Raw genomic sequence first — 13102 nt, forward strand, 5'->3', positions numbered from 1 at the left:
GATTCATCCGACTAAAGTATTTAAATATAAATATGTTATCCAAAGTTGGATGGAGATGTATATCCCCCTCCTCCACCACCACCATAGGCGTAGGAGACCAATTTGATTCGGGGGGGGGGGGGGGCTGTAACGACTTGCCCGAAAATATAACCAAAAGACACATTGCAAATTAGATTTCTTTCAGAAGGTGGCCGAAAAATTATAGCATATTGACCAATTTTTTAAAAATATTTTTGCTTGGGGGCTGCAGTACCCCCCCCCAGCCCCTCGCCTCTTACGCTTATGAACACCCCCACCATGGGCGCATATTAAACGTCATTAAACCGACAAAAATGTTACAATATTTTCATATTTCCCTTTGAACGTCCGGATTGCCCTTCGTTTTTAATTAAGAATCGCTACTGATACTGTACAGAGAAACTAACAACATAGTAAGAAACTTCTAAGAAAGTAATCACAATTACTTGTTTTGGATGTTACTACAGTAAAGGCCTAGTAGCTGCAAACTAACACTACAGGTTCCCAGACATTGATACTATGGTAACCACATATGCCAGGATACTGTGGGAATGGGATGGTAGTGTATAATGATCGCGAATTATTTTTTAGAGGAACAGTGATTTTCAGTCATAGTTGTGTATATTTTCCCATTGGGGTCCCGGGATGCCATACAAAATACTTAAAAACTTGATTTCAGGAGTTTTTTGGACTTCGTAGGCATCATGCCTCCGGGTCTAACTAGACCACTGACCATGGGTATTAAGCGGGCACTTGACCATCGGAACATTCACAGGGCAACGCTTTCAGACCCACGGAACAATGGCCTGAGTCCGCCTGCCCCCGTCCCCCTGTTCATTTCTAACCTCTGTTATTGGGACTGTTACTTAGACTAGTTTATAAATCACCATAGACCTAAAATCTGCACGATTTATTCTTTTCGAGAACAAGGTAACACTAGCAAGCATGACTCTGTCTTGCGCACTATAATGTGTATTTAAAATTAACTCCTAAACTGTTAATAGTCTTTCGCATTATAATATGCATTTATAATTAACTCCTAATCTGTTAATAGTCTTTCGCACTATAATATGCATTTATAATTAACCCCTAAACTGTTAATAGTCTTTCGCACTATAATATGCATTTATAATTAACGCCTAAACTGTTAATATTCCTCCACTGAAAACAAATGCTGCTAACTATAATAACACAAGTTCCGCCATAACAAAACATAAGAGCAGATCCCAATCTAGAATGGTCAAGAGAACCAACTAAAATAACGATCCCGTTATATGTCACGAATGGTGACGTCATGAAATTTCCTTATTAAAGGTACAACAGTATAAAGGTCAGATAGTGACACGGCCTACCCAACATTGTACTTAACCTTTAAACAAAGTTTAATCAACTTGGTTTCAAAGTTCTAGCGGAAGAAGGGTGAAGGGTGGGTCCAGCTGGAAATATATAAACCACATTTATGGATCAAACTCAGTTTACCTTCAGAATGTGATACACTGGTGACTGGTCATTTTAACACCCTAAGAATGATGCCCCCTTCACCAACTCTTGAACTCTCACCTTTCTATTGCATAATCACGTGAGTCAATGTCCAGTTTGATTTGGCTCCTACATTTGTGATTTCTTAAGTAAATCCCAGAATGAGAGATGAGTGACCTGCATGATATGGTTCTATCATGATTAAATTAATGTTTGAAGGAATCGTCGAACTTTCATAATTCTGAGAATGATAAACACTGCAGCTAAATTAAAAATGGCTACTCAGGTTGACAGGATCAGCATCTAAACAGGACGGAACATTTCCCTGCGTCGCACCAATGTGTGATAGTACATTGAGTTACATTGATTGAGTCATCGTGATATCAAGGGGAAATCCCCTGAATATGTCATTTGATGGTTACCAGCAGGGAAGAGGATGAGTTGTGGAGATCAGTGAACTGATTCTTGTACAGCAATCCTGTTTTACACAGAAATCACTTTTATAGGATGATATCCTTGAGTTATGAGTCAATAATTGTTGACATTAACTATTCAATTTTGTTACTTATATACTTATTTTTAATATTTCAAGCAAACAGTCGAACTTTTCTATAGAATCCAACCTTCGAAAATCAGTCCTTTCAAACATGGAATCAAAGCGACCACAGCATTAGTGACCATGATTTCATGCATTTAGGCTTCATGTGTATACCATGTTCAGTACTAAAATATTCACAGGGCGTACTCGTTAGAAATCCCTAAAATAATAACTGAACTAATAATAATAAACAGGACAAACATTGTCAAGACATTTGAAAACATGCAAAGTTTAATGTAACATGAATCGATTTATCTGAAATAACACTTTTAATATGGTTGCATATGATGAATATTTACAACATTTAACTATACTGCATTGTCTTTGTTTCTGTATTACCTTATACATATTCATTACTTATACTTTCCCTCTTGTTTAGGGATTCCATGACACGAGTTATCAGGAAAGCCTGGCGAAATTCAACCGGGCAAGGCGCAAGTAACTGTAAGTCAATACAGCTGAATACTCTCTACCTTAGTATTTAACATTGTATTTGTTAACAGTGATTGTCTGCTACTTTTAGTTGTAAAATCTTAATATAGGCCTATTAAAAGTAATCTCCATCAAACACCAGAATTTGTATTCCTATATCTGTGAATATCTAATTTTATCTGGTCACTAATATCATTTGCCTCAACTATAATTGGTTTTATTATATTTTTCGTAACAAAGCTGATCCCTGATAAATGTATGAAAATGAGTGATAAGTTCCTTCCATTAACAGAAACATTGTTCACTTGTTTCCCGTGTCGCGGTGTTTTGTTTAGCTGGTGGGTTAAATTGCATGTTAGTTTATGGTATTGCTGGCGCTTTTTCCGGGGGAGGGGGTGGCTTAGGTATCACTTTCCCATTATTCTACTAATAAGTATGTTGTTCGACCCATTTATTAAAATAAAAATATAACCTAATATTTCTCATTTTATTTCTATATTACAGCTCAATGCAAGATGAATGATCATCTGGCGTTGCCAATCATCAGCAGGACTGTGACGTCATTAACTCAATCCTCAAATTGATGGCAGTAATTTCAGTGAGAAAGGATCTAATAAAGAGTTTAGGTTGTAAACTGTTAATATCTCCCAAATACTACAAACAGCTCCAGATAGATCTCTAGTATAATAGACATGCAACTAGTCTAGTATGATTGTGACGTCATCAAATGCATATATTCTCAAGATAATGGAATGGTGACTTGATGAAGACTGTAACTTTTACATTCATTGTGAATGGATCTTGTAGAGAGATAGAATAGATATAGAGATAATAATTTCATGTACAATAAAGAAGTAAAATTTGAAAGATAACTTTTCAATTTACATGTTGTCTTAAAGGATGACTTCTAGTAGAACATCCATAAAAAGGAGTGTTTTTAATGTTTCTTCAACTTTCTGGTTTGGTAAGATATTCACCTTTAAAATATGCTAAATGTCTGGAATACTCCTATAATGTAAAATTGATGATGACGTCAGCCCATTAGTACAGGTCTAAATATTCATGTTAATAATGTGATTTATACATTTGAATAACTCAAAAAAAAATCCAAGTTTTGTAACTTTGTTCTTAAACCAGAGCATATTTAGATGATTTTCAACTACATTTGTCCATGTGGAATTTCTACTTCAATGTTAACATGTTATTTGAGGCCATACAAGTCTTCTCATCCCATTGTGTTTTGTGTTGTATTTGATGAATGATATAGTCCAGATACCTTTACTGATGAACTCAGCTGTTTAAAGTAACATGTCTCAAAATTAAACTAAATGTTATAGTAAATGCAGCCTAGACTGAAAGCCAGTGGTCTACAACATAACATCATTAATGTTGTGCTTAAAGTCATACTTTAATATGCTACATGTTCAACTACTTAGTGTTGTGCACTAAAGTGTACAAATGTAATTTGTTAGGTTTTGTTAGTCACATTGCTGTCTTTCAGGGACTAGAAGGGTAGGTAATTGGGAGATAAATGTAATCCTGTGACCATTTCTGAATCTCATGTATATGCTGCTAAAGTATGTAATGAGTTCACTGTCCACGATCTATCTCATATTGAGAGACAGCGCCCTCATATTCTCCAACTACTGAAATAGTATGGTGACGTTTCTGTAGTATGTTGACGTCACTGATTACCAATTGACTACGTGTGTCTCTTGAATTTAGCCCTATGAACTTTTAAACAGAACGATATCAGAAAAGTACATGTTAGAAAGAATGATTAATTATGAGAATCTCGTTAACTATATTACCCACCTTTCAGGTGGGCTTAACCACAGGTAGCGTACATAATTGAAATTTATTGCTAGGTTTTTTATATTCGGAGATGGGGTGGGATGTGTAGTGGATTCCTTCTCCATCCTATCAAGAGATTAGGTTTGTAAACTGTAAATAACTCCAAATACTACACAGAACTCTAAACAAAGATTCGATACAATACAAGATCATACAGTCTACTTAATATTTTATTGTAAAGTGTACAAGTTGTTTCTTACGTTTTATTACCCACATTTCTGTCCACATATACTTTTTTCTAACTTTTAATTCATTTGCTCTTCAAGCCAAACTCAAATTTGCTACGAGCCAATTAAACTATTAATGACGTCATCCATCACCCACTACGTCATCAGATAGGAGACTATTTATCTCTTAGATGTCAACTATTGAGAGAGGGAAGAAAGAGAGCACAATCCCTATCTTACTATGTGTGTGTATGTGGAGGGGCGGATGGGGTGGGGTGGGGGGGTGGGTAGTAGGAAGGTTTTGATGACATACCCACCACATTGGTGATCAGGTAGATGTTATAGTAGTTATTTGCACCATCAACAGAACGCTAATCCGTAGAATGGGAATTAAATGGTACTGTAGAGTATGTTTCACCCCAATATGTTACAAAGTCTTCGTTACTTGCGTAAATAAAGAGAAAAGTTTGTTCCACGCACTCCTCGTGTGCAGGGTATAACATCCTTTATTGCCCCCCCCCCCCCGACAAACACCTTACTACTCAGAAAATTAATTTCACGCCTAATTCTGTACATATTTCTATACTATTTTTAAGCAGACATGTTTAGAATGCTTTTGTTATAATCTGTTCATATTGTATCCACATACACTCGGTAACTAGGAGTGCGTGATAAAACTTGTTCTTCGTTCTTCCTTTTACTACATTTTGATTTAAACTGTGACGTATCGGTTACTTAATGTCTTAAATCTAACAAGAGTAGAGTCACCTTAATTGTGTCAATGTTAAGACTAAATGATATTCATTGGTTATCTACAATACAATTGTGTTATTAAAAGTGCACTACAAGAACTTAGAGGTGATATTAATTAATATCTGTGATATGTATTTTTTCTAAGCCAGCATTTCTTCATGTTTGTCGGTTCCAATGTATTATCGTTCTTAACTTGAAGACAATTAGATGACATAACTGTGACGTCATATCATATGATTGAAATAACAAATGTCTGTATGGTAAGTAACTGAGACCTAACTAAATCGATCAATACTTTTCATTGTATTCTTTGGTTATTATTTTAATTTTCGCTTTTTAATTGTTTTTATTGATTTATAATCTGTTCGTTTCAAATCATCATCTTAATAATTAAGTTTATTGTTATCACCTTTACGTCATATCCTATTTGATGTATTAACTGATTCCATCAGCGCACGAAGAATATAACATGAACGCTCAAAATAGTTCACCGACAAAGAAACATATATAGTAAACTTTCTATTTAGTGTTAACACTAACATTTCATTATTAACAATCAAGTAAAGGATGCTTTGATCATGCGCAATTAGTTCAATCTTTCCATGTATGATGACATAACGTCGATACAGGATTTAACATTACTAAAGAAATTAATGAGGTAGACAGATTCCCCTTATTTTTAGGGCTTTTAATGGATATCATATTTTTATTTTTCATTTGCTTACTCTAGAATTTTGCTACATTTTGAAAACTGTCTGTTGAAGTGTTGGTTATGTTTTGACTCAAAAGAGACTGTAACGTCGATAATCTTAAAAGGAGAAAAGGAAACTTTACATTTGACTTAATAAAGAGAATCATATATTAAGCATCCTGGTGAAATTTGTATTCAATCCATGCGTTTTGGAGATATTGATAGCTGAAATTGTAACAGTGTGTACCAAAAGTGAACTTGAAGCAAACAGGTGTGACGTCATAATTTCACACTGACAGCAAAATGTTCCATTTTTACTTCCTTAGTTTGACTTTGGATTGGAGAGGATCCAACTTTGTTTTAGGGTATGTGATGATGACAATACCCATTGATTGCAAAATACACATACAGTAGTTTAGTGCCTACCAAGTTTTGATTCCTTATCGAAGGCAAAAGGAATATATGCGATGGTGATGGCGTGTGCGTGTATGTGTGCGTCTGTGACACTTGCTTAAGTCCGCGATAACTCAACAACGGGGTGATGCATATTTGTCATACTTGTTATGTAGATGTAGTATAGTAAGAAGGTGTGCCCAATTTTTGTAGCGCTGACCTTATGAAAATTAATAAGGTTATGGTTTCAAACGTAAAACGTTTTACATTGCAATAACTCCGCAACCCGAGCCGGGTCGGATTGCAGCCAAACTTGGTATACAGTTGCTGGTTAATATCTGGGCCCCAACAAATTCCGGACCCATTTTTTGAGCTGGTGGAACCAAATTTTATTTCCAACTAAAATGCATTTTGAGGCAACTTCTTTGGGCTCAAATTTTTGGGGCCAAAAATATTTTGGGACCATCTGAGCCCACATTTCCTCTCCATTGCAATAACACCTGCTACCGTAATTCTGGTTGTAGCCAAACTTGGTATGCAGTTGTTGGTTAATAGCTGGTACATGTAGGCCATCTGGACCCCAATAATTCCGGGCCAATTTTGTGCCGGCAGGGCCAAATTTTATTTCCAACTCAATTGCATTTTGGGACATGTTCTTTGGGTCCGAATTTGTGAGCGCAATATTTTTTGGACAATTTGAGCACAAAATTGTATTGGACCCAATTTTTGGGAAGGGCCACAATTACTCCACATTCTTCAAGTGCATCAGATTGTATCCAAACTTGGAATACAGTTGTTGGTTAATAGCTGGTACATGTGGCCATAAATATTATGATACCGTATTTGATGATGACGTACACAACTTTAATCATCCACTAAGCAAGTAATCATAGTGACCCTCAGGCTCTTGTTAATATTGTATCGTTAGAATAACGCTGATAATGTTCTGTACATTTAGTGAACCTTACAGTGGTATGCTCCTTGTGTTTCACTTATCATTTTTATTATTTCCTTCCAGTTTGTATTTTACTGCAACTTTTAATGTTTCTATTTGTTAGTGAGTCTTAAAGAGCATCAAACCCAAGAACCATTTTAATACTATGTGATAGGTAAGCTATGGATCATATTAATATTATGTGATAGGTAAGCTATGGATCATATTAATATTATGTGATAGGTAAGCTATGGATCATATTAATATTATGTGATAGGTAAGCTATGGATCATATTAATATTATGTGATAGGTAAGCTATGGATCATATTAATACTATGTGATAGGTAAGCTATTTGTCTTCATTAATTACTTCATTAACAGTCTTATTTAATAAAGTATTAGCAGAACGTTAAACAGTTATTGTTTTAGCATTACATATTTTTTCGTAGTAAAGCTGATAATATGTGTTTATCAAGTAATTCTTAAATACAAAGATCGGCTCTGTATAAATACTCTTCATTTGATTCTTTCATTGTTATTTTAATGCGCCTTATAAATGATTCTACTGGTTTTATTTTATTTCAGATCTTCTTTATTTCTTTATATTCCGATATTTTCCTTCAATTTATAACAATTCTAAGACTGCATCTAATACTTACTTTAATTATTGTTATATTCAGTCATTGATTGTTAGATATCATTCTCCTTAAAACATTTATTAATTTTACTTTCTTTCAAGATTTAGTCGCTTTCCTTCGTTATTCCTATTTCTATAGCATGAATTAATCTTTGATATAACTCACGCGTAATACAGTGAATATTAGAAAAATATTGTTAATTGTTATCATAATAACAATCACTGGCTGTCTACCGTTAAACCATTGATTGTGTTACTCACAATCATACTAAAACATTGTTTTAGACATTAATTAATAACAATGACATGTATTGTTTTACAATCCAGTTCTTTGTTCCATTATTATTATCTATGATGATGTTTCCCCGAAGACAATAGGAACACGTGACTTTGACGTATAATAGTAAGATTTTAACATGATAGTAACGAAGATAATGTTCTGTATATTTAACGTTAACCTTAAATGCGATGATCGGCTCTCAATACATATCTTTCATTCTTCTTGTATCATTATCTTGCTTCTTCTTATTAATGGGACTGGTTGATGATTAATGAATATTCATGATCTCATCATTGTTATTCAGTATTTGTCGTATTTGTTTAACCCAATTGGATATTATGAAGCCATACAGTTAACACTATAACACTATATGGTATTTGACATTTCCAAGGTAATAATGTTTCCTTTCCTTTGTATTGTTCTTGGTATCTTCCGTGTTTCTGTATGCTTGTACAATATATCATTTTTGCAACCAAACATACTTGTTCCCTTTGTGGCGATCCTGGTCTCTCATTATGATACAATTACAACCTATTCATACCATTTATCTGTACCTATATCATAAGTTCATGTCGTAGAATCGTATCATGAAATTATTGATATGTAATGATATTGTAATGTCAATAGAAGCAATAAAAGAAAACTAACCAGATAAATATTGTCAACAGTGTTATCTCTGTGTAACATGTAGTCTATGTACTAACTTGTAATATCAACCTCTTACTCTTTTCCTGTCCTGCGTCTAGGTCACACAGAAGGTTATTGCTATACATTAACTCTCAAAACAAGTAAGGCTGGTATTTAGTTGCGGTTGGAATAAAAAAAAAATCTTGTCCTAATAAAAGTGTTGATAACGCTCTGTGAGTCTTTATTTAAAACTTTCTCTTCAAGTTTATCTCAATTTTCTAGAAACATGTGTTTTTTGAAAGATTCAACCTATTTACCAAATATTCAAGAGCGTATAATAAAATGATCGTAAAGTATATTGCTCAATGTAGCACACGGTGACCATTATCTGATTTATAGCGTATTTTGGGCTATATCTGAATCATCTCCAGGCAGGATTTTAAACTTTTTTAAATGTTCCTATATTTTTCTTAAAGAAATCGAATTTCACTCCTCGTCCCTATACGAGGATCTCTCCTTGTCAACGTTCATTGTGTTAATCATTAACGTCTGTGCACGCGTGAGGGAGGGAGGGATGGGGAGGGGTGTTCCTTGTGGATTCCCTACATTCAATTAACTTTAACTCGAGATGCACTTCCTCATTGAATTTCATTTGATAAATTAAAGATGAGTTAATAAACTGGTATATCAATTATACCAATACCCCTGGCCACTATATATTCTTACTGAAATCATTTCTCCCGTACAATGTCCTTTCCCTTCCCCGTTCGTCCTCAACTGCACTGGATACCACGTATGTCTGTTTCTATGTATTAACAACGTCATAATGCTTATAAATATATGCCAACATTTTTTGAGGCCTTTGTTAGTTAACACTTTGTCACGCCCGTCTGCAGGGTTTTGCTTTAACTGTACCCTATAAGGCAAACGAAAGTGTAAATTAGCTGAGAATGTTTATTAATAAATCGATGACGATATCCGATTCTATTTTATTTTATAATTTTATGTCGTGAATTTAAAGGTTTGCTTCATAGACTTGTTTTCAACATAGATTTCAATCCTCTCTTGTTTTCACTCTCTTTGACTCAGTTCCTAAAGGTAATAACATTAACCTATATTGATGTCTGGCAGTAATATAAATGGCTTATTTCATCCTTCATGGTGTGATTTTGTGGTCTGCAGTAAAAGAGATATATCGTCTCATTAGCACCGCGGTTTATGGTATACCGCCAGCTGATATATTGTGGCAATTCATCCTAAGCAAGAGATAGTATCAGATTGATACAAAGTTCAGTGATGGGGTAATGATTGTTCCTTAATTTCCCGTGTTCAATTAGTCAAGTTACTGATAGTAATAAAACAGAACACACATCAAAGTTCAAAATAGGAAAGGGAAGTCGGGTGTGGATGGCTGTAAATCTGGACACACTAGCCTATTTGACGTCATGATCAATTGTTGGTGCGTAAGATATACATCACCACATATATCATGGTAAGACTGGACTGGATAATGTAGGAGGGGGTGGGGTTGGCGTGGTTAAGTTACATGATTTAGGTTGTACTGAGGTCACATGTGGTTCAATATCTTACCATGAACATTGCCTTGCCAAAGTCAAATATAAATGAAGTAATTTTGACTTCTATTTTACCGGAAGTCATTGTTTTCCAAGATGAATATATTACGTAAAACGACAGTCGATCCATTTCAAGAGTGAAGCAGGAACGGGATTTGTGTGGAAGGCTAATATGACCGGAACGATGGTAAAACCTGATCATGTTTAGTTAACGTACGGATGAAAATAATTTAACATTTAACGACACTTTAAGTAGCATGGTTGTGTGTAAATTTGTAACTTCAATCTTCCCGACCAAGCCATGTTAGGTTAGCTCCTATGATAATACTATCAATATAACTAACCATGTGACTGTGGCTGTCAACCTGCTGATAAGAAAGAAACTGTTTGGACCAATAATACACGATAAAATACATGTGTGTTATTTAACACACAAATTCAGTGTTATCGATTTCTTCTTCAATTACAAGCCCTCTATCTGCATACATCATTACATCGTTTAATGATATCTAAATTTACCTGAATTTACTCTTAAGCAAACGTAATACTTTACACATCTGTGATGATAAGAAAATGTTTTTCTCTTTATATACCTTAAAGCAGTTGTATTTCTACTTATCAAGAATGCTACCAAAACCTTCAGACTATTCAAAATTAGATTGTTATTAATCAAATTAGTGCATCTTGTTTTTAATCGGTTCATGGGAGTTATTAATAAAGTAAACCCATATAGTTTTTTTTATTTAGATTTAATCCTTTGAAGAACTAAAGATGAACTGGAAACATCCAATCTTTAATTTACTGTTTGTTCGAATTAAACGAACAATTTTACTACGGTATTCCTGAAGCAAATTACAGATTTACTCAAATTCAACCTAAATATTTGTTATAAATATACAAATAATAATCTACTTAGCCTAAAACGAAAAAGTCCAACTTTACAGACTAGCATTCAATCTAACAATACACTTAACAAATGGTGCATTCAAAGTTAACCATCAGTTACCTGCAGTGATCGCTGCACAGTTCATCGCTGCACTGCTCATTTATCTGTGAGCAAAGCGTACGAGCGCCCTCTAAAACAATAAAGTTTGCATCACCCAGGAGAAGGACACAACTATCTTCTGATCATAATAAAGGTATAGTAAGATGAAGACTGTGGAATACGGTCAGGATAATCAGAGTGAGGTTGTAGGATTATTTAGATCATCCATGTTTATTTTAGATTAGAAGGGCCGCCCTGACGTTCGTTAGTTGTTGATGTTTACAATAATTAATATTCAAAGAACATAATGATATAGATATTAAACATCAAGAGAAACAAAGGTGGAATCAGAGTAATGTACAGCTTACTACCGTAAAAGCTCTTGCCATTCATCGGAAGAGGGGCGAAGGTGGGGGGGGGGGAGATTTTGCTCGTTTTTATAACCGATTTGGTTTGATTTATAGGTTGTGAATACAACTATATTTACAGACTAACTGTTTAATACGTTAGATTGAATGATACAGTTATACCAGGAGTACAAGGACAAAATTGTGTTTATTTTCAGAATAAAAAAAAAAAACAGGACGACGATAGAGATATTGCTCGTTATGGATATATGGCCTATATGTATACAAATAATTTTCCAGGTTAATCGGTCCAATTATCGGTCGAAAAAACTTCATTGACAATGATAAATTTTGATTATTACCGGTAACCGAATTATCGGTCTGATTTATAACCCGATAATCCAATATTATTGCCGGTAAGCTTTCATTTTCAGTTGAGGCTAGAGTACCGGTAAAAACAAGACCGGTATCGAGGGATAATCCAAGTTTTCCGACAGAATAAACTATAATACATAATTTAGTTGTTATATTGAGCGGTGGGTCACACACGTGATTCAGGAATACTCTCGACATTCGAGGAAACATCCGGTTTGATTAACATAACAATACGCGTCAAACCCCATTCTTTATACAAAGACGAAATGAATGAGAAGAAAACCTCGGGTGGCTTTGTGAACATTCCAGGCACCGATGTTCTGTAATTAGTTCTACAGTATTGTGTTAATGATAGCTTGAATAGGCTTGTTTCTCGTGCATCAAATCCAACGTAAGCAATTGAACGTACAGGGACTGCAGGTGATAGTGTAACCGTTTAGTGAAATATTTTCCTCATATACATCAAATTAAAGACAGTGCAATCTTCTTATAGTGCGATCTACATGTATGGAAATGTTTGTGCAAATTATTGTCGTTGGATCAATATGCCAGAATTTTTACCTTGTGATTCTTTCGCGATGATTTCTATATTCCAGATGGATGTAGGCTATATGCTACCATGAATTAATGATCAATATTGTATTCAGAGACCTACATCTTTTCGTGGGCTGAGAAGATGATTCCTTGTGGAGGATTAAGTTTGTTGAGAGGATCGGTTTGGTTTTATACCGGGATAAACTTTTAACTATATAACATAACGATAGTTCCTATGAAATTTTACTTTCCTGACTTCTTGAAACTTCTTGGAGATCAAGAGATATTAGATTTCAAAGTATTGTCCCGTTGACCCCTCGTCATCTCATGTGAGTACACATTCCAATGAAATTCTTTGTTAATATTAATAAACTGGAATAAACGGTACTAGGTTAAACACGAACAAACAAGTTACTTCTCAAA

General features: G+C 34.6%; 4 protein-coding genes across 15 annotated transcripts in view; 3 read left to right on the plus strand and 1 right to left on the minus strand.

Moving 5' to 3' along the window:
* The window catches only part of LOC139963637 (uncharacterized), a 664171-nt gene that overhangs the window by 581775 nt on the left and 69294 nt on the right, over window positions 1-13102 (minus strand). The gene's annotated exons all lie outside the window — the stretch shown is intronic.
* LOC139963627 (uncharacterized) overlaps window positions 1-13102 on the plus strand; it is a 160804-nt gene that overhangs the window by 138004 nt on the left and 9698 nt on the right. The window lies entirely within an intron of this gene.
* LOC139963622 (uncharacterized) overlaps window positions 1-13102 on the plus strand; it is a 204974-nt gene that overhangs the window by 87327 nt on the left and 104545 nt on the right. The window contains exons 10-11 of the mRNA XM_071964600.1: window positions 2475-2539; window positions 3032-3153. Coding sequence (XP_071820701.1) covers window positions 2475-2537 — 63 coding nt within the window. The 3' untranslated portion in view covers window positions 2538-2539; window positions 3032-3153. The remainder of the gene's footprint in view (window positions 1-2474; window positions 2540-3031; window positions 3154-13102) is intronic.
* LOC139963623 (uncharacterized) overlaps window positions 12409-13102 on the plus strand; it is a 105239-nt gene continuing 104545 nt past the window's right edge. The window contains exon 1 of the mRNA XM_071964602.1: window positions 12409-13008. The gene's annotated coding sequence lies outside the window, so the exon portion shown is untranslated. The remainder of the gene's footprint in view (window positions 13009-13102) is intronic.

Source organism: Apostichopus japonicus, chromosome 22 (assembly GCF_037975245.1).
Source record: "Apostichopus japonicus isolate 1M-3 chromosome 22, ASM3797524v1, whole genome shotgun sequence".
Taxonomy (NCBI): domain Eukaryota; kingdom Metazoa; phylum Echinodermata; class Holothuroidea; order Aspidochirotida; family Stichopodidae; genus Apostichopus; species Apostichopus japonicus.